Consider the following 23447-nt stretch of genomic DNA (forward strand, 5'->3'; position numbering starts at 1 on the left):
CTATCTATTCTCGCTCTATCGTGTATTCTATCCTCTCCGATCAACGATATCACGCGTGTGGACACGTCCAAGTTCGACGACAAATCAGCAGGATCAGTCAGCGGGAAACGATGTTTTGAATTTTGACGTTCCATCCGCGCGACATTCTTCACTTCCTTCGTCTCTCTCTCTCTCTCTCTCTCTCTCTGTCTCTCCCTCTCCCCCTCTTTCTCCGTCTCTCTTTATTTCTCTCATGCTCTCGCTCTCCTTCGACTACGTGTGGGCGGTCGTGCCTGTGAAGCATCGTTAATGGAGGACCGCTTCCACGGCGGTGGCTGCTCCTACGGTGACTCTGCAACTTTGTCGCGCGAGCATCGTGGAAATAGCGGCGTACATTTCCGCCGCGCCGTTCTCGTCATCATTGCCGTGCATTATACGCGCGCACCTGTCACAGCAGCACTTGGTGCTGCTCCGTTCCGTGCCGCGTATCCGTAACGCGGTGCCACCGTTGTCGTCATCGTCATCGTCATCCTCGTCGTCGTCGTCGTCGTCGTTGTCATTGTCGTCATCGTCGAGAAGCCGCCACCGCCACTGCCATCCGCGCACAGAATGACGGCGCCCACTAGGATGTGGCGCATCGGTGAGTGAGTTTGTCACGCACGCACGCACCCACCTCGCGTCTCTCTCTGCTTCTCGGAAGAGGTTGATGGGTCAAGGTCGTCGGGCCAGCCAGCCAGCCAGCCAGCCAGCCAGCGAGCGAGCGAGCGAGCGAGGCCGAGCCGAGCCGAGCCAACGCGCAGGGCCTCCATCTGTCAAACAGCTGTTTGACTTCCGTACATCCAACTTCCTGCTGTGCATCGTCCCTTTCGTTCCGATCGCATCGATCTTCGTTTGTCTAAAAAATAAGAACGAAATGAAGTAAAGTTGATTAATCGAAACTACAACGGGTTTTCACATTTTCGTTAGATCACGTCGATCCTTTTGCCGTGACGTTCACTTGAAATTAAATGTCCTTAATCAAAACCGATTATTGATTTGTTTTGATTATAATTTTTTCTTTATATCTATTAAAGCGTGATCTATATATAATCATTCGCTCTCTTTCTCTACCTCTTTTTCCCTCATGTCATGTGATGCGATTACGGTTTAAATATATGTCAATCTTCCAGCGAAGCTGATTAACTAAAATCATTGTTGTGACTGACTCTTTTCGTTTTGGATTAGAGTTGTCTTCGACTTGCAACCCGAGTTGCGAATTGTATTCCTTTTGGTCCGACCGTACTGAAATTAGTCACTGTTATAAATTCGTTTTTCTTTTTATGATATAATCGAGTGTAATGTATGTACCACACATTCAGAAAGATATATATATATGTAAGAAAAGATTTCATTAATTCTGAACTGTTCAGAATTATTACTTTTGGCTCGAAATTGAAATGTGTCAGTACTTACGCCTATTTTCATTCCTACTTCTCACTTCATTGCTGTTTTGTCATAGCGCGCTACGCTCGTTCAGGAGGTACGTACGATACTATAAGTCTGAAATTGTTAAGTTTTTTATCTGCATTAGTTATTATATTTAAAAGTATTGTATTACTAATATTATAAGGTGTTATTGTCCATAATATATCCAACTATAAAAATACATGAATATATACACACACACACACACATACACTTACATATGTATTGTGTGCGCACGCGTGCACGCGCTGTATACAGAGTGTCTCAGAATGACCGCCAAATATTTCATGTGCTGGTAGAAAGGATTAAACTGAACTCTAGCATTTTGCAATTTTCGCAATAGTTAACAAGATATTAATTACTAAATATTGCCGAATATTGGTTTCCAATAATTTTTTACTCAATATTATCAATTTTACAGAAAAACAGCAAGTAACAAAAATTGTTTATTTTCTTCTCATAGAGTTCTGAGAATTTTTTCAGAATTTTTCATATCACATTTTTTCACTTTGGTAAAAATAGTTGCCAATAAGAAAATGCAGGACTAAAAGAATTAATAAACAATTATGGAAAAATTCTTGGAGCTCTTTGAGCTGAAAATAAACAATTTTTGAATAAAATTTCAATCGGGAAATTGCATAATAAGCGCGAGGAGTCTCGTCGCTACGCTCCTGCGTATTCCGGCTGCGCGCTATCTGATTGAATTCAAGTTTAATTGTTATTAATAACTCGGTAAATAATGGTCTGAGTCAAAAGTGGGGAAAGGAACTTTTAGTTCAAAATTTCATTCTCTTTTACTCCAAGAAACATTTATTAAACGTTATGGGACACCCTGTATACATATATATAAAATTTTTATAATTAAATATATTATGAATAATAGTATTTTATATTTCGGACTAGTCTCATACCTCCTAAACGAGCATAGCGTGCTATGACAAAACAGCAAGTGAGAAGTAGGAACGATAATAGACATGAATATCTGTAAATTTCAATTTGAAGCTAAAAGTATCCTGTTTGGATAACAGCTCTACATTAATTGGATGCACTGCGATAACTTAAAAAAACAGAACACCCAAGAAAGCGAATGATTTCGAGTGAAGTTATGATTACATCAAAATTCCTGATGCAATTGTACGATACGTCTTATTCATATTCGATTTTAATGGATACTCAGTTGTGCGCGTTAACTTTTTTTTGTAAATAATTTTTCTCGATACATTTTTTCTAAATTACATGAACTGATATACTTACCGTTGATCACGAAAGATTAACTGCAATCATCTCGATCTTCCTTTAATATAGAATCATAATTTTGAATGAACAAAAAATCGTTAATTAAGCACGTTTGTTTTTGCATAACGAGATATTTTTTGTTCCTTTGCGCATCGATTTAAAGTCATTCGGCTTTAATTTTCCGAAGTTTTCTTTATCGTTTTTGATCGGTCTAAGATACTGTGACTCATGTTTTAAGAAAACGACTTTTTGCCAATGCATCCCGAAGATTTCTAACAAGATTTTGGTATATCTGTAACGTAGGCCGATATTTAGAGTCCGTTCTTATTTCAAAATCGTCTTAAGTAATTTCATGCTGTTAATACGGCGCTCTGATCGGTTTGTGTCATCTTCAGACTTTACTTAAGACAGTCTTAAATATAAGAATTGATCATGGATACCGCCCGTAGAATTTCCGGACATAACTTGAAAAAAAATTTTATTTTGAACATTTTATTATTAAAAATATTTAGTAAGATAGTAAGATCTCTCTCTTTGTTGTACACTCATATACATTATAAGCCGTTTCATCGCGGCAAGGTGAAGATTGTCGGGTGTGTGTGAAGCTAGCGTCTCACTTGGTGGAAACTCATAAAATATTGAGAGTTTTGAGTTTATTTTCAATAGTTCTATAGTATTCTATGTAGGTTAAACAAATAGTTTCGGCCATTAAAGCCGAGAAACCGGAAATATAAAATGAGATGCCAGTTTCACACAGCGGCAACTTTGTCTAACGAAAACAAAGTTGCCGCTACACGAGAATTATCGTAGAACTATCAGAACTCTTTAAAATCCGACAGCGTCTAATTTTCGTTCCCATAAAGACCATTTTTTAGGGGAAAAAATTGTTTAAAAATTAAAATAACAATGTTATAATCGTCAGAACTCTCTTTACAACTATATATCTTTTCAAATCCTACAAGAAAATTTGGCTGGAACCTTCGTTAGACAAAGTCGGCGCTGCGCGAACCTGGTGTCTCATTTTGCATTTTTGGTTTCTCGACTTTAATGATCGGGACTATTTGTTTAACTTATATAGAACTATAGAACTATTGAAAAAAAACTCAAAACTCAATATTTTATGAATTTCCACCAAGTGAGGCGCTAGCTTTACACACGATTATCGGAACGGTTTTTTTTTCATTTTTTGCCCTTTTAAGATTTTTATTTTTTTTTATGTATTTAACTGTTTTGTTTGAATTTTTTTAGTTTTTTACCTGTTTTAGTTTATTGTATAGTGTATTTAAGAAAGATTTGAGGTCTAAACACAAGTATGAATAAAATAATGCGTATACAATAAACGCAATGTTAAATAAAAAAATAATACAATATTAAAATAAAATTTGTTAGCATTTTTTGCTGTATTGTTTTTATTTATTTTTTCTGCAATTCTCTGACCTTGGCAACGCCACTCAAGATCAATTTTATTCTATCTTATGTGCCCTTAGAAGTCACAAAACTTTTGTCTGAACATATATTTTTCATTTAACACATACTCCTTCAGAGATAATAGTTTCTAACACTTTAAGTGGGTCAAATTGTATATAGCGGGTGTTTAAAATAAAGCATTACAAATTTTTATCTTGGAAACAAAGCATTTTAGAAAAAAACATTTTATATAAAAGTTTTGTAACTTCGAGGATACGATATGAGATAATATCATTGGTTTGAACTTGAGTGGTATTGTCAAGGTCAGAGGAAGGTCACATACAATTTTTTTGAGACTCCATTTTTTATTACATATTTTCGTAGCTTACCTCGAGAGCTTTCCAAAACACTATCATGAAATATTTTTTCAATGTTTTGAAAAGCTCTTGACACCAGCTATTAGATTCTGGCATCAAAAAAGGGTGTCCCATTTAAAAAAATCGATTTGACCTTGACCTGACCTTGACAACACCACCCAGGGTCAAACTGATAAGATCTGTAAATAGATCTTTTTATACCTGACAATTTGTCTAAAACATTTCTTTCAAAAATCTTTCATCCTTCCGAGTAAATCCAGGGTCCCGATCTTTTTTAACACCCTGTATATATACACACAGGATGTCCATTCAAATCTCTCAGAAATCTCTCACTGCATTAAATCGAAAAATGTTTCAGACAAAAGTTTTTTGACTTCGAGGAGGACATAAGATGCTATTGATTTGACCTTTGATGGCGTTATCGAGGTCAGGGCAAGGTCACTTTAAATTTTTTAAATGGAACTTTCTATTTTTCATTACACGTTCTCATAATTTATCTCGAGAGCTTTTGAGAACACTAGAACAAACTATTTTTTTCATTAAATACTTTTCGAATTATAAAGACATGAAAGTTACAGTCGACATTAGCGTTACTCAAGATATCCCATTGACTATTAAAACCTTTTAAATTTTGTTCAGAATCATGACCTGTATAACATTTGTCAAAATCAAGACCATTGGACGTTGTACCTATTTTCATTTTTGCACTGAAAATTTATTTTTATGTAAAAATACATATTTTTATTCATATTTCGCTGCGTAATACACACAATATTCCAGAATTCACGCACATGAAGCAAACGCGTGGCAACATACGCCGTCAAGTTCATAGTTGCTAACAATGGCTGCGTTCAGCAGAGAAAACTAATCAGTGTGCGCTTAGTGATTTTTTCTTGTTATATGATTTGTTCTTGCCTTTAGTTCTTTGCTGGATCTAAGTATAAGAACCAATCATATTAAAGAATCACCAAGCGCTAACTGATTAGTTTTCTCTATTGAACGCAGTTAATAAATACGCGAGTTGTTTACTACAAGCAGCAATGGCAACGCACGAGTGGCGAAAGAAACATCTCCCCGTTCTAGACGGTTGTATCTCGTTCGTCTCGCCGCGTGCTTCGAGTTTGGCGGTAGCTCGGGCGAACACGCGCTCGTTTGGATATTCTTAGAAATTAATATCTTATTAACTTGCAATTGCGAAAATTACAAAATGATATAACATTTTTCAACTTATTGTCAGTTTAGTTTGCTTTTTCTGCCCATAAGCGGTGTTCCATCCACAGTCCAAGTATAAATAGACTGCCGACTTCGCCTCCATGTTTGAAGATAGCGCTGAGCAGCGTCATATTTGTGTTCACTCACTCTCATATGTATAAATTGTACGGATAATAACGTTGATGTTTTCATATAAATTCACGCAATGTTCACAGACAAAACGCATACATACACATATATGAACTGAAACAAGAACAGCTCAGAATTAGGCTTATCTCTGTCTATCACACTGAATCAGCAGTCTAGTTATAGAAGTCTGTAGTTCCATCTAATGTCAGATACTCTGTATAAGACATGATTAAAAGAATGGTTTGCTTTAATTTTACAGGTGGAGATGGAACGTATCATCTCAAAGTGTTGGTTCCCGGTGTGGCAGCCGGGGCCATTATCGGCAAAGGTGGAGACACGATTGCTCAACTTCAAAAGGATACAGGGGCAAGAGTGAAGATGTCTAAATCGCACGATTTTTATCCGGGTATATATTTAGCTTTCAGTGCACGCGTGTTCTCGCAGCTGCCTTTATTCGATTAATTATCGTTTCATTTGTCTATTACAGGAACTACTGAGAGAGTATGCCTTATCACAGGCACCGTAGATGCTATTATGGAGGTCATGGAGTTCATCATGGACAAAATACGCGAGAAGCCTGATCTTACTTCGAAAACTACGGTTGACTTCGACTCTGGTAAAGCCACCGCGGAGAGGGACAAGCAGGTATAAGATTGAAATATTTTTAGCGTAACATTTTTTTCCTGTTTTCTATTAAAACATTTTATGTATAGGATGTATGTATATTTTTAAAGAAATACGAATTTGTTAATAATTGCTTCTTATATAAAAGTAATACGACATTAAAAATAGTTACAGATTTTGAAATAGCTTTTTTTAGGCGTTGTGTATTTAGAATGTCTTCTAAAAATAATGCGAATTTGTGCTATTTAATATTAATAATTTTTTATACTATATTAATATATTATTAGTAATTTTTTCGTGGGAAACAGTGGCACTAATAATATTTACTTAAAAAATACGAAACTTAACAAATATTGTATGCGCGAATGACACGAGGTCTGATCTGAACTGCTATTTCAGGTTAAAATTTTAGTGCCTAATAGCACTGCAGGGATGATAATAGGAAAAGCTGGGAATTACATTAAACAAATTAAAGAAGAATCTGGCTCGTATGTTCAAATCAGTCAGAAGGCTAAGGACTTGTCCCTTCAGGAGCGATGTATAACGGTGATTGGTGAGAAAGAAAATAATCATAGGGCGTTACATATGATCTTAGCGAAAGTGGCGGATGATCCGCAAAGCGGTACCTGCCTTAACGTCAGTTACGCGGACGTAAGTGGTCCTGTTGCCAATTACAATCCTACAGGCAGCCCGTATGCTCAAGCTCCCACAAGCACTCCTACGTATACATCTACAGCTGGTCTAAATACAGGTTAGTACTTAGGTACTTAGTTAAGGAGTCTTTTAATAATGCAATAAAGTATTTCCTATGTGATGAATATATTTAATTGTTGTTATAGGACAGCGTTTTCGATTATAAGATTATTGTCTAATAATATTCATAGATGTAAGAAGGCTATAAGCATGCTTTTCCTTAATTTTTATTACTTAATTTCTTCAGTGACGTCACTTTGATGAAAATTTTTTTTAGAATTCTGCAGATAATTAAAAAAAATTTTTTTAGAATTTTGATATAATTTTATAAGTTTTTAAAAAATTTTTTAGATTTTTTGTAATACTTTTTAAAAATGTTGAAAAAGCCTACATCTTTTTCAGAATTTTTTGTACATTGCCGGAAATTGAAATTGCAACATTTAGAAGGAAATATCATTTTGGGATCAAAATTTATAGATATGTTGGAGAGGGCAACGTGAATAAACGATTAAACACAGTAACTAAGAAATAATATCCATACCAGTCGAAGAAAGAAATAATATTTAGTCTCATATGTATATTTCCGGACTGTGTAACTTTACGGCGTAGCTCGAAATTGAACTTTACGTGATATCAATCAGAAGTCTTTTCTGTCAGTTGAGACAATTATTAGACTATTATAGCCATGGTTTTTTATTTGGTTAACTTGTGGTTAAGCTTAACCTGATATTTTATCCAATGGGCTTTATCTATAATGATGTCATGGATAAAGCTCATTGAATGAAATATCAGGTTGAGCTTAACCTCAAGTTAACCAGATAATGAAAAACATCCAACAGTGTGAACAATGTGTTCAACGGGTGTCCAATATCATCCTGTAGTATGCTTTTTAAACTTGTTCCATTTATTCATGAAGCAGAGAAAGTGAAGCTGTAGATATCATCTTCAAAACTGCAGATACTATATACCGTAGCTCTCGTGGGTTAAGGATTACTAAACGTGGATTTCTGAAACTTTAATAATTTGTTTATATAACTCCCATAAATGATATATAGAGTTTCGTTCTAATCAAAAGTCTACTTTTTGTGTGATGTTACAGTTTTGATTTCCGACACTATACATGGCTATAAAATTTGGTGAATGTTATAAGAAAGAAGTTTATCGAACTTTGAAAAAATGAGTAATAATCACAATATTTTTCATTTTTTGTTCTTTTTGTCTTTATTGTTATAGTTTTAAATTAGAATGAAATGTAATTAAACGAAAAATTAAATCACTTTTTTCTAACTTTACAAATTTATTCCTGAAGGAATTAAATAATTGCTGAGGCGAGAGAAACTGTAAAATTTGCAGTGTTCTCTAATTAAATGAATAAACTATTTTTTATATATTTTTATGAAGCGATTTAAATTTTATTTATCGATATATGTGAGCGTGGAAAAGAAATCCTAATCTGTTTCACTTCAGTCAATTAATTCGTCAAGCTTGAACATCTATCGGATCTTTTTATGATTTAACGAAATTTTCATTGTTTTATCATTTGTAATTAATAAATACGATGATTGCCTATTTCTTTTATAGTGAGTCTCTTAAATGGCGCTGGTTTGAGTCTTAATCTAAATCTGGGCGCGGCTATCACCGCTGGCACGGCGCCGGTGACAACGCAGCTGTTGGAACACATAAAATTGAATCTACGTACGACAGGTTTCTCCGAGCCTGCTGCAACGGAGATACTTGCTGCGATCGCGACCCTCGCTAAGTACAATATCCTCGGGATGGGGATCGGGATGCCGTCGAGTATGAGCTATTTGGGTAATCCGATGGACAGTACGACAACTGCTAACGGCTCGAACAACAACGGCGGTGTGTTCGGACCGATCGGGACCGTTCCTGCGCTCGGGTCTACCTCGCCGACTCCGCGCAACACCCTCGATCGGTACGAGCCGTTTGATCCATTCCGACAGAACAACACCGCCGCCAGTGCGATACACCTGAACAACAATTCATTCGGCCTGGGCACTAACCAGTTATCACTTGTAAGTAAGAGTCCTACACAGGTAGACGCCAACAACAAGGAGACCAAGAAAGTAGACATAGAAATTGCAGAGGTTATAGTGGGAGCTATTCTGGGACCCGGTGGTCGTGCCCTCATTGAGATTCAGCACTTAAGTGGCGCCAACATACAAATCTCTAAGAAGGGCATGTTCGCCCCTGGTACCAGGAACCGCATAGTGACTATCACGGGTTATCCCAATGCAATCAACACTGCTCAGTACTTGATCGAGCAGAGGATCAGTGAAGAGGAGGCAAAACGAGCGCGTCAGAATGCCATCGCCAGTATGATCCATTGATTTCAAGTATAGCACTCCTCTTGTTCATCGCCATTATTGAGCTCCGTTGTTCACCTCTTCATATCTTGAGAAAGGAGAACACGCCCGGCCACGACGGTTTTCTTCTTTCTTCTACTTTTGACACACAAACACACATTCACTCACTCACACACACATACACACACACACACACACACACACACACACACACACACACACACAACATCGTCCATCGCCAATTTACCGCCCATTGTCATCTATCGCGCTGCGTTGTCACTATAGCGCTTGCATTGTCACATCATTTACGTTTATACATCCATCATGGCTCGTCAACATTTATCTATTTTTTAAGATAATTATGATATATATATATATATATATATACATATATATATATACACACATATGAATATTATATATGTTGTACAATATATAACTACTACGATTGTTCTGTGATACACACCTTACGGGGCTTTATCACACACGACACACGCATACTGCATCAGAGTTGCCACAAGTAACTAATTGTTATTGTCTATAGCGTATTACCGTTGAGGTAATCCACTATATTATTGTTATCGGATTCGGAATATATGATATGACATCTCTTTTAGCCACGCGTTCACATCATACTGACTACTACACGACACCCGGCTTCTTCTCAGACAAACCTTTGTCTAGATAATCACATCCCCAGTTTTTATGAATCCAACGTTATGCATTCACCGTAATTGAAAGATTCACCTCATATAGAACTTAACGTTAAAAAATGGCACTGTAAATCTGAATCAATCATCAATTGGTCAACTCAAATGTTGAAACAGGGATTCCATGATCAACATTCTCTGCATTGTCTTTCGAAATAGGAAATATTTAGACTAATAGATTTTTCTCGCTTTTTTGCAAAATATATTATTCACTTCGATCATACCAAATACAGAGTAATATCTTGGCAAAACCAAAGAGTTTATAGATACAAGATGTTTTACAAGGAAAGGGTTACGAGCTTTTAAGACTTAAAATTTTAGGCCTTAGAAATTTGTAAACCTTTCCCAAAACATCTCATATAATGCAAAAATACCTTGGCTGGAAATTTAATATATATATTTATATATACAAAGTGTTGGATGTTAGGTGTAACACCATTCATGGGTAGATAGAGCGAACTGTAGACTAAACTGAATCGAAAAGTCCTCTACCATTTCGCAATAGTTATCGAGATATTAATTTTTGAAAATCGCCAAATAAGTGCGTATTCGCTCGACCTATCACCAAATGCAAACGCGATATGATCGCTAAGCGCAGGGAGATGTTTTCTTTCGCCGCTCAAGCGTGCCAAGGCCATTTGTAATAAACAACTTCTCGCATGCCTATATAGGGTGTTTCCTCTAACTTGATCATTTAAAATATCTTCGTTGTTTTTGATGATACGGGAAAATTACTACAGGAAAAAGTTATTTGATTGGAAGGAACATATATTATGATGAGCAAAAAATTTTTCTCAGGGTCATAGTTTTGAAATTTTAAAGTCGCAATTTTTTTAAATGGAATAGTATATTTTCATTAATGTAGTAATGTAGTTCTTAAAAAAACAAATTCAACCATATATAATATGCTGTCCAGATGATCTTGGACATTTGAATAGATGTCCATAGTAAGCTACGATGGTGGGCACTTCTATCTCGTCATATTCGCCTGCATTTGGCAATAGGTCGTGTTTAATTGGCGATCTTTAATAATTAATATCTCGGTAACAATTGCAAAACTTGCAAAATTGTAGAAGACTTTTCGATTCAGTTTAATCCACTCTACCTATCCATGAATGGTGTTTCACCTAATATTAAATATCCTGTATATGTGTGTATATATATATATATAATATATATATAAACATATATTTATATATTTACAATCGCTGGCTGGCCCAGCTAAATAAGTATAATGGATAACTTCTTATTGCCAAGTTATATTTTTAATTCCAAAGTTTAAGTCTTATCTCAGAACGAACCTCATGTAAATTTTGTAGTGCTTAAATTAATATATATATATATATGTAGAGAGAGAGAGAGAGAGAGAGAGAGAGAAAGAGAGAGAGTTATATGTAGATGTTAACATCAAGTGTTGTTATTTTTAAATTAAGTGCCGAGTAGTAGTTGCAGCCATATCGAATAATGACGTTATAAGCGAAAAATGATACGTTAGAGTTTCTTGTATGCCATTTGTAATAAAGAGAATTTGGATAAAAAACATAATGACATTGCTTTAAAACACTTATAAAAATGGGTCGAACTTATTCTTACCTCCTGCGACAGTCAGTAAGTAGTCGTAAAAGGCACTTGAAGTGAAAAAATATTACACGTGCGCATTAAGTAAACGCGTTTTTACTAACTGTTTACTGACTATCAGCGGGGCCATTTTGACAAGTATTTTAAAACAATCTTGTTATTTTGTTTTACTCAAATTCTTTTTACAAATAGCATGCAAGAAATCAAAGAGGATTAGATAGAGCGGAAGGTTCGCATATATCACGACGAGAGTCCGAGGCATACTTACGTTCCTAATTTCATTTTTAATGTATGTAGATAGAACGGAATATCGGGTATAACGAAGTATTCGGTCGTGTAATTTTAGTGTGGAGGTATGAAAATGAGGAATCTCGAGTTCGAAATTCGAATTCTGTTCGGCTCCGTTAATTTTCTTATTACTATTGATAAATGCAGCATCAGACTCACAAGATAGCGTTGACAGTAATATACGCGAAAATATATTACGATTTCATAAGGACCTTCCGCTCTGTCCATTCCTTTTTGCAAGAAACTTCAACATGTCGATTTTCGTCAAGTGAAGAGCTGGTATCGACTCTGGGAGTAACACTTTGAATGAGTACGAATTGATCTGAATGTGGAGCCTCTATTCCCCGAGGTTATTATTGGATTTTTTGATCCAAAATCATCGCATAGTACTGTGACCTTGTGCATTGGTTCAGAAGTCCAAACAAGAAGGAAATTCAAGAAGAAGAAGAAGAAGAACAAACTTCGACATATCATTTCTCGCTTATAATGTCACGATCCAATATGGTCGCGGCGACTACTCAGGAGACTTTTACATGTATTTCTAAGGAATAAAAATCTATTTGCATGCGCTAGCATTTGTTCACTAAGATAAGTAAATTTTTTGCACATCATGTTAAATGACATTTTCAGATAATAATCTGTTCCATTATTTATATATGTAGAACTTTTAGTCTAATTATTTCCTCTTCTAAGGCGATCGTCAGTTGACTACGATTATTTATATATATATTTTTACTTTAGTTTCATTTAATCGGACTTGACATTGGAATTTATTATTACGTGCCTTTGGGAGAAAGTAGTGTGTATGGGCGTTTACTTTCTGGAAATGACGTAAACGCTTGTTCGTAAAATCCCTTTTGTAGGTCTTTTATTTGTACACGAGCGTTTCTCGATCATTTTCCCTTATATTATATGCTTGAATTTTTACCAATGCAATTTCGTGTATTTTAATTGATTTATTAGAGATATCAAATAATCGATCGTAAACGTTGATACGAGAATTTACTGTTGACTATTTTAATTATTATCTTGGAAAATCTCGATTACATTAGCCACATTACGTGATTTGGGGTTTCGTATGGTAAAAGAAGCGTTTGTATGGAACGCTAGGAAATTTTCGTTTTTATGATAAAATGTGAGCCAAATGGAAAATTTTAATAAATCTTGAAGCTTTCTCACCGAGAAGTAAGCCGACAGATTATTAAATATATTAGGATTGGTTTAACAATTTTCAGACAAATTTATTGCGTTTCCGCTGTTAGATCGAAGGAAAAAATATTCACTACGAAAGGTTTTTATAATCATTCTTTCTGTGGGAGTAGGAAAAATATAGGAAGGGATGATACGAGTTAGATAGTAATAAAAAATGGATTTAGTTAAAATAATTATTGAAATGTTAGCTATATAGTGTTAAATAAAATATAAAACTGTATATAAGTGTGCGTGCGTGCGTGCGCATACATTTATACGTTATATACACATAAGCACATATACAGGGAGTCCGATAAGTTCGACTCAGTTTAGTTCGCTCTACCTGGGGCCCTATTCTGTACACGCTAATTGTCAATGGCGTTATGTGTTATTGCGCAGTCTTTTTACCATACAAAATATCTACGCAATACAACACCGACCATTATCGGTAGACATGTACAGAAAAACCCTTCCACACAAGCACTTTGTCAAAACTTACAGAATATCCTGTATATATGTATACATACATATACATAAAACACACACACACACAAAATTCATAAGCTGGTGACATTGGTTTACCGTTCTTTAAACATTGACTTGTATATTTCTAAATATTACATAACGAAAATAATTCTAGATAATATATTATACAGAGATGCTTACACACACATACATATATATATATACACAAAAATATATATATACACAATATATATATATATATATATATACACATATATATACATTAAAGCTTAATATAAGATGATCGTAATACAAAGATTAAACTATTGAGATTTATGTTTATCCATAAATTCTATGTGAACTATTTTCAATTAAACTTCACTGTGTTGCCCAATTACATTAAAAAGTCACCGAAATATGGAATAACTAACTAAGTTGCTGTAGATAGATAGATCGATTCTAAAGTTTTAAGAGAGTATAACTGTAAATTAATAGCATTAATTTAATTTATGGATTAGTGTGTTCTAATGGCCTTTGTGCTATTAACGCTAACGGCAGCATAATATATATTTCATTACATATTGATTAATATATTATATAATATAATCATTATTATACAACATAATCATTATTATATAATAATATATCATTGTCATGTATTTTCTGGTCATCATATTAGATTGGCTATCATTAATTCATCGAGTTAAAAAATCTTTAATTATAGTTGGCTACGAATATTATCTGGCTGATTGCCAGTAGGGCGAACGATGTTACTAAATTTGTCGCATAATACAGAGTTGAGCGCGTGAAAGAAAGGAAAGAGAGGCATTTGTCATTCGAATTGGCCATTAGTCGTTTATCGCTCGCGGACGCTTATTGTAGGACACTGACACAGTTCCACATTGCTGCTGCTACAAATATGTACGTTACCTATTAGATTTAATATTATTTATTCGTCCTTCATATTCACGATTATTTATCATTTTATTTATTCGCAGACAGACGCGTCGAATTGTGAAGCTATTGTCTTAAGGATCGGTATCTTTATTTTATATTCTCTCGTTGTTAAAGTTGTGAAAATAGCTGTGTAGTTTTTATCCAATTGTAACACCAAGTGATTGAGATTGGACGGCAAACTCTTGACTTTCATGTATATGTCTCTGGGAAGTTATCACACGAGCAATCACTATACTTCATTCAAAGGTCTCAAATCTTCGATCCGTCATTTGTCTCCAAGCTCGTTCACAGTACGTTACTGTACATTCGCAGTCACACAATAATCCTAGAGCCGAACTCGAACGATAGATAAATTACAAGAAATAATTGCCGTACGCGTATCTTCTCGTTTCTTTGTTAGCGCGGAGTGTGGAGCACACTAATTTTGTGATATATATCGCCTGTTGGTACAAATAACACAAGTTATGACGTACATGTTTGTAGAGACGCAATATCCGAGTGAGGAAAAAGTAGGCGGAGGACGGATAGGAGGTGGTCCTTCTCTGGCGAACAACTTGTAGGTAGCATCCACACTAAACTAGCATAGGATTACAGGTTCTCTTTGATATTAAATACATTCCGTAGTAGAACAGATTGCATATAAGACTAGCTGTGATGGAAAAAGAATATATGTTAAAAAAAGAATATATTATACCAGCTGCTAATATATGAAGGATGACAAGAGACGAGCTACATTTGATAAAATGTAAAATTGTAGGATGTATTTATTTGCGTATGTAAAGTGATTGCGAAAAGTTCGACCGAGGTAAGAAGAGGTCGAGAAAGGAAGCAAAAGCTTTGTCAATATGCAAATGATTAAATTTAATATGCCCGGATTAAGAGTATTACAGGGCAATCTTGCGCGCAATGATGTATTTATCACGATGGGAAATGACAAAAAAGAGACCAAAATGAGACCGATTCCCTTCCTGCGTAAAACATATATAGCTCATAAAACACGAATTTCCTTTCGTATATTTCTCGGTAAGAATCAAATACAAGTGAAAGGAGAGCACAGATCACGTATTGAGGCCATAGCGCGAATCAGCCAGTCTAACATAAGTATTCTCCTTAGTGTAACGTTGGTTTAAAGTGTACCGTCTGTTATATATTTTAGTAATTAAATCGATACTGTTGTTCGTAGAGTTTGCAGAGTTTTACGTCGAAAGCGTTACTTCGACAGCGGCTCGAGTGTTTCCTCACAATGTGCAATCTGTTTAATCCAGTATAGCGAGGGGTACATCTCAGAAATATCTCTGATTGAAGGTATTCTTAAAACACAGATAATAACGAAGTTAAATAATTAAACCTTGCTATAGATGTATTTTTGAAGATCCGAGAAATTAACAGCGAGGAAAATGTAAAGAATTTCAATATGCATTTCTGAGGCATAATGACGTTAACGGGATTGTTTTACACCCGTTTCCGGAAAGGACTGTCCTCTCCGATATTCTCTCCCGAACAAAGATGAGTGAAGCATGAATTGCAGCCGTTACCGTTATCGAAGTAACATTCGGCGGAATTTTCCGATGTTGCTTAACGGCGTAAATGTATATGCGTTAGTGTAGCAATATATATGTGTATATGTGTGTGTGTGTATATATATATATATATATATACATACACACTTACATATATATATCTTCGATATATTGCGTTTAAACGATAATGTCAAGAAACGCACGATTCCGCGTGTAAACTCCAAATACATGAAATCGGTCCCCTGTGTGCGCGGCCGATATTAAAGTGGAGATAATTTTGTCACGAATATCAGGTCGACAATCGACATACCGCAATATATATATATATATATATATTGTATGTATAATAATAGTAGAGCGTTATATACTTATGTACATGTGTATTGGTGACAAAATTATTGTATCGCGTGTGACGATATTAATTTGCGATAGAAAAATCGTTAAGTCCTTTTCGAGCCAGCGATTGCAAGGAAAATCGCTTTCCATGGATTTTCCTTTAAATTTCTTGTTCAAAGATCACGTAATTAGTAATCGTCGAGAGAAGACGTTAAAATATTTTTCGCTCATTTTACATTTACAGAGAAAGGATTATCAGTCACGAATAAGAACGATTCGATTTCGATCGAGATAACGATGGTAAAGGAAAGGACAAAACACTTAACGCATGTCGTTGAGGATTTTCCAAGACAATTGATACGGCGATTTTGTAGCGGCTGCATCTGCACAATGTGGCAAAAGCAGTATTAGTCGGCCAGTCAATGTTACCTACGAGTTGTTTAAGCGAGAGGACGATGTGTTACGACCGGCAGTCATTGCCCACCCTTGTTAGAAGAATCTTTTATTTTTTCATACAGCGCTTTGTTTTGTACAGTTTAAGATATATTTCTCCGTTCCGCAAATTGTTGTTGTAAGCGCGAGAAAGGATCGCGGCGCGATGGGTAACACGCGTGTACGCGTCGCGTCGCCAGTTGATAGTTGTAACCGCAGTACACAGGCGTGTAGATTATGTGTAGCTAGTTTCTTAAATTTCTTACGGAATTATGTCATTGCAGAGCAAGTTAAACTAACAATAAATTACCGACTCTATCCAAGACAAAAAAAAAGAAAAAGAAAAGAGGAAAATAATTATGTATCTGTATACACACAAGTACGCTCGCACACGTGCACACGAGAATACATGGAACGAAGGGAGGAAATGTTAAATTATAACTCTTATAAAAGAAATATATATATATATATCCATCTACACACACACACACACACGCGCGCACACACACACACACACACACACACACACACACACACACACACACACAAGAAAATGTGGTGTAGCGTAGTAATCAGGGATGTAGGAATTGCATTGACTCGCCTCAATTCTAATTATGACTATTATTACGGTAACTATATTAACTGAATTTGACACTCGTCACTGCGCGGAGGGTGACTTGCGTGTCACGTTACTTGGCTGTGTGTGTTAGGTTACATCGTAAAAAAAAAATCATGTTCCATCGTACTTTCATTGCTTCACTTCGCATTAAACTCCATTAAACCCGGATGCGAGACGAGAGAGAGAGAGAGAGAGAGAGAGAGAGAGAGAGAGAGAGTGTGAAAGTGTGTGTGTATGTGAAGAAGGAAGAGAAAAACTCGAGAGGAATAAAATGGAGAAAAACGCAAAAAGAAATGCAAAACGATGGCATTCGGAATCGCGTTTTATGCTGAGGGTAAAAAAAGAAAGAAAGGATCTTCTGTCATCCGCACTTCACACCCTTTAGTGCCATATCGAACCCTCCCTATCCTACATTATCTCCTTTCCTTACTATCTCCCTTCCTTAACCATTTCACTTGTTAACGTTTAACCGTAGAACGTGTTGTTAAAGATGTGTATATCCTGCGTGATGCACGCAGGCCGTTTTTAATAAAAGACGGACTATATCATTCATTTCATATTAATATACATAAATAACGTCGTTATGGAACATTATGAGATACTTTATTACACCTGCTCTTAGTTTGCGGTATATCGAAAAGTAGGGATTCTTATAGCGTCCAAGAATATCGTAGAAAAGAACAAAAGAGATAAGAAAAGAGTTAATACAGCAGGGATAGTAACAACTCATCCTCCATTATATACACTGACTGCTGCAAATTGAGAGAGATGTTATTTAATGAATACTTTAATTCCAATGTTGTCGCGTTACACGTTCACGTTTCATAGTTTTACATAGCCATATGTCTTGTTTTAGCTTATTCTATATTCTATATTCGATCGGCATCAATAACTAAAGTAAAAAATGCAACAGCGTCTAATTGATACATATGTGCACGGCAATTTGTCGAATTAGTTCGAAATTAATTATTACGATTGCTGCTGAAGAAAAACGCAAAGAGAAAGATACGATCGCATAAGTTTTACCTCAAGAACAAGAAAATTCAAAAGCGCAATTATTTTAAAAGTTACTGGCAAAGAAAGAGTTGTATTAAAGATGTCCGTATCGATGGATCGCGAGGGCCTATATATCGATTGATTAATAACAGATAAAAAAAAGAAGAAAATGCAGGCATAAATTAGTAAACTGTTCGAGATATATTACAATTAATTGTTACGTTAAAAAAAGTGTTGCATTTGTCTCTATAAAGAGTTTTCTCTAATTGTTAGTTTACTGCCACTTTTTTTGCAATCGTTCGCTATAATCAAATGTTTAAATGATAGAGATAGAATATTTGCCAATAGCCAAGGAAATTAATATAAAATGTTGTGTATATATATATGCATATATATATATATATATATATATATATATATATAAAAATAAATGACTCACACAATAACACTCAATAAAATATATATATAGAACGACAATAGCGGACGTGAAGTTATTTATATAGTACGAAAGTATACATAAAGATTATCGGAGATCACAGGCATTCGAAAATCATTCGATTAAACGCGACTTGAAATATTCCTCATATCACGATATCTTCATTTTCCTAAATGTCAGCGACATTCTCATGAAGTAACACGTTAAGTCCATCTTTGACTAAGAAATAAAAAAAGAGAGGATTAAATAAAATTATATTGTATTATATATATATATATATATATAACGATAACTGGAACGCGTTCGTTACGAGATAATTAAGAGGGTTGTACAAAATTATATGTAATGTTATTTTGTCGGAAGTGAGAATATTGATAGAGCTAGAGATTGTTAATATGGTATATTATTTTTGGGTAAGCATAATGTAAAAAAAAGGAGAAAAAATCAAGAAAAGAAAAATTTAAGAGACTTTCGGTGTGAGATCGTTGTTGAAATAGCACATAGCAGCTCGGGGATAAAAATGGAGAATTGAAGAAAAACAATTAAATAATATTAAGTAGCAGGAGAGAGAGAGAGAGAGAGAGAGAGAGAGAGAGAGAGAGAGAGAGAGAGAGAGAGAGAGAGAGAGAGAAGGAGACTATTAAGTACCTTGTTGAGTATAAGTAGTCGTATATTGCTATAGATCGCAAGTGCACGTGGGTGCGCGTGTGCTTTCATCCTACAATTCATTCATGCGCGCGGGCGCACACATACACACAATATACTCATACACATTGTATAACGTCAAAAGTGCATGCTTACACGCAAATAGAAAATTTTGCAGACCGACAGAAAGACAGAGAGGGAGAAAACGCACGTTTGCGTTTTACTTTTACGATGATAAATCTTTTTGTGCGTTGCAATTACAACGTGTTCGTGAATTATTAGAGAGAGAGAGAGAGAGAGAGAGAGAGAGAGAGAGAGGCGAGAGGGAGGGAGAGAGAGAATAAATAAATTAGAGAAAGAGAGAGAGAGAGAGAATATATAGCGTTATCTTCCATAATATTATATATATATATATATAATATATATATATAAAATATATTATATATTATACATAAAATCGAGATATATGAAGGCGAAAGAGAAAGAGAGAGAGAGCAGCTGGCTGCGAAGGTACTATAGAGGGATTTTATTCGTCTCGCACCGATGATGAAATCATATGATCCAAGTATTGTACCTTAATTACATTCCTTCGGCTATAAAATAATTTAAGGACATACACACAAACACGTACATACATACACGCATACACACAGCAGCGCGTTTTCCTCATCATGCGTTTTACCGTTTTAGTTCGAATTATACCGCACACGATTAGACAGAAAATTCATTGTCACTCATCACACATTTTATCTCACAATTGTGTATATTACGATAGGTACGGCTCGACTTATCTTTTTTTCCTTTTTCCTTATCGACACGACACGAGAATGAGATGGCGGTGCATTATGAGCAATGGGCAAAATTGCATATTTTTTAATATTTCGAGATGTCTCTCGTCTCTCCGCGAAGAGAGAGTGGAGAAAACGAAAGATGGAGAGAGGAAGGATATTGCGATTCAGATTGCTAAAAAAGAGCTAAGAATTATCGATATTTACGATAAGTTTTAAGTAGTAAAAATTAGTCGTAACTCTACGGAAGGTACGGAAACACTTTAGATGAGTAACTAGAGATTCAGGAATGGTAAGGTGAAAGATTGTAATTCGTCGATATCGAAGGCAAAATGAGAGAAAGTCTGTGGTATCGTTGATGTTTGTGTTCTATTATAACTGTAGTTATAATCTTGCAAATCAAAAAAGTATGAAGGTATACCCGAAAAAACGTCACGGTCATTTTACCTTCGCGCAATCTTTTCTAGTTCGCTGTTACAAATTAAAAAAATTATTCGACAGTTCTCAAATGTGGACTACACGACGTTCCGATAGCATCGCGAGCGTCAAGATGGGAAAAAATATGTTCGGTCTCTCAGTCTTGAATAAGAAAGATGTAATGTCAAAAGTCACGAGAGCTGACGCATTTTTTTCTCTCTATTTGTCATGAAAATAGCCGACGCGGAATCTATCGGTGAAGTGTTAAATTTATTAACGGAGTCAGTTGTGACTCTTGGCACCGTTTTATTGCGGAGTATTTGTTCAACGTGAGGACTGTCATTCGGCGCAAAAAAATTCGGGCGCAAAATTGAATTTGAAAATTGGAAGAGCGACGCTATTTTTCAATTGGATGATACCACTCGACGATACCACGGACGGAAAAGTATTGCTCGGCAAACGAAATCGTGTGTGAGGGATTGATGAGCAAAAGAGAGCAAAAACGAGAGAAGGATACGATCTTGTCAGTGAGCAGATAAGAGCGCGACATTGTCAGGGTACGCATATTCGTACGGTTCAATAGAGAGAATCCTCTATTTGTTGATCAAAACTCGGAAAAAGAAAAAGGGAGCGATGATACGCGTTTTACTTTTGCACTTTCGCTCGTCGATGAAGTTTATCAATTGTTTGCTGTCCTAAGACTATTTTTGGGCACCACTATTGTTATCAATGAAGTATAATTTAGTTCACAGGCATTTTTTTTCTTTTGAAGGGCTAATCTTAATATTATTACTTTACACTCTAACCACATTTATTTGCATCCATAAATTGTTATTCTCTTTCATCATCAATTTATTCCATTCAATGTTGAATAATTATATAAAAGAGTAAAAAGAGAGAGAAAAGCAAATATAATATTAACTATTTTCACTCATTGAGAAGCATCGTTACCTGTATGACAAGTGACCATAATAAGAGCATAATAAACAATCGCTCATTAAATGCATTCTGTTGTTCTTCATTTCATGACCTGGCCACCATCCATACATCCATCCATTAGTCCATTCAATGTCGCAGTATGATCATATACATCATACGCGTTCATCTTTTCTTATTCACCAAAATGTCTCTGATCTCCGTTCTGCATACTCGATTTAGAAACGAAGCGCAATTGTGATTTTGTTGAAATTCGGCGAGTCTGTTTGAGTTTCCGCGTTTGTGGAGCGAATGAATCGCCGACGACGAAGATTTCGCAGTGAACGAGATGGTCTTCCGAATTTCGACAAAAGGAAAAAAAGGGCTGGAAGAGAGAAAAGAAAAACGTTATATTATATAATGGCAAAACGTACGATTTTGAAAGTAGCGTAGAGCTTATTATACGTTGTTATTTCGATTTTTATAAAAATTTTAATCTCTGTGGTTTATCGAATGTCCATGTTAGCTGATATTTTTTTTTTTTTTACAGAGAAACAGGAAAGCAATTGTCGACAAATAATATTTTTAAGAAAACGCGCCGTTATTATACCTAATCCATTATTCAATGCATTCCATTAGTATCAGATTTAATTTAGAAATTTTCGTTTTTTATATACCGCGTTTTTCCTCAATGGGAACTGTGTTGGTGCCCACCGTGTCGTTTTCCCCATCCCCTACTTCCTTTATTGTAAGGTCTTGTTTACACGTCGCCGACGAGTAAAATTAAAAGTAATATGAACTTAATAATCCCAACTTAACTAATAATTTTTGTAAGATTTTTGAAGTGTGATTGAAAAGGTCTGACAGTCATCCAGATAATTTTAATTCATAACTTTTACTATACGCAGTTATAGTTGCGATATAAATATAAAACAAAGTTTTCTATAAAAATCGTTTGTATTTTGTACGAAGAGTTTTGAAGTATAATTAAAAGGATTCGACAGTCATTCGAATAATTTAGATATTTTTTGATTATATAACTTATAGTTGAGACAAACCGGCTAAATTTATTCGAATGTACAGGTTCGCATGATATATGTTTATGCGCGTAAAAATCGCACGCGGTGCAATTTTGCTTTGACATTTTCCGTGTATACGACCTTCGACGATTTATGTATATACGACCTGATTTTCCCAAAAGATAAAGATAGTGGTCGACGAGATAAATCGATGATGTGGAGTTTGTGACGTTGACACTTCGATTACCGAGCTATAATTTCGCGCATGAGCCTCCGTCAAAGTCGAGAATTGCACGACTGTAAAGCGTAGCAAGAATCCTTGTTAAAGTAATAAAGGCAAATCTATCCCCTTCTTCCATGATAAACGTATGTTATACTATATAAATAACAAATAATACTCTTTATTGTTTCCAATCGATACCCTTGTAAATATCTAACAAAGCTATTTCCGATCCGTAGCGAAAGCTGTGTGGGTGACGAACCTCTTGCGGAAACTCATCAGCTGTCATTTAAATATGATGAGGCGATCAAAGTGTTGTGATAGGCATATATAGCACACACACAAACACACATATGATTTTTTTTATATTTAATATTTGAATAAACATTTGCATCTTGTAAATAACACATGCATATATACACAAATAATGTGCGTATCTTATAAAGGATAGTACGCGATAATTAGCT

At 35.3% G+C, this 23447-nt stretch overlaps 1 protein-coding gene and 1 long non-coding RNA gene across 7 annotated transcripts in view; both read left to right on the forward strand.

Annotated features, from left to right (window-relative positions):
* pasilla (RNA-binding protein Nova-1-like protein passilla) overlaps positions 1–22643 on the forward strand; it is a 24766-nt gene extending 2123 nt beyond the window's left edge. For 4 of the 6 annotated variants that reach the window (XM_018522677.1, XM_018522685.1, XM_018522693.1 and 1 more), the window contains 4 exons: positions 6064–6210; positions 6292–6449; positions 6828–7179; positions 8703–10535. In XM_018522677.1, coding sequence (XP_018378179.1) covers positions 6064–6210; positions 6292–6449; positions 6828–7179; positions 8703–9472 — 1427 coding nt within the window. In that variant the 3' untranslated portion in view covers positions 9473–10535. Of the gene's footprint in view, positions 1–6063; positions 6211–6291; positions 6450–6827; positions 7180–8702; positions 10536–22291 lie in introns of those variants that run through there. The other 2 variants (XM_018522710.1, XM_018522718.1) reach the window with 2 other exon arrangements.
* Positions 14016–17887, forward strand: LOC108770949 (uncharacterized). Its single transcript, XR_001940623.1, has 2 exons — positions 14016–15942; positions 16010–17887. It is a non-coding gene; the product is annotated as an uncharacterized LOC108770949 (long non-coding RNA).
* Positions 22644–23447: the final 804 nt, after the last annotated feature.

This window comes from Trachymyrmex cornetzi, unplaced genomic scaffold (assembly GCF_001594075.2).
Source record: "Trachymyrmex cornetzi isolate Tcor2-1 unplaced genomic scaffold, Tcor1.1 scaffold1002, whole genome shotgun sequence".
Lineage (NCBI taxonomy): Eukaryota > Metazoa > Arthropoda > Insecta > Hymenoptera > Formicidae > Trachymyrmex > Trachymyrmex cornetzi.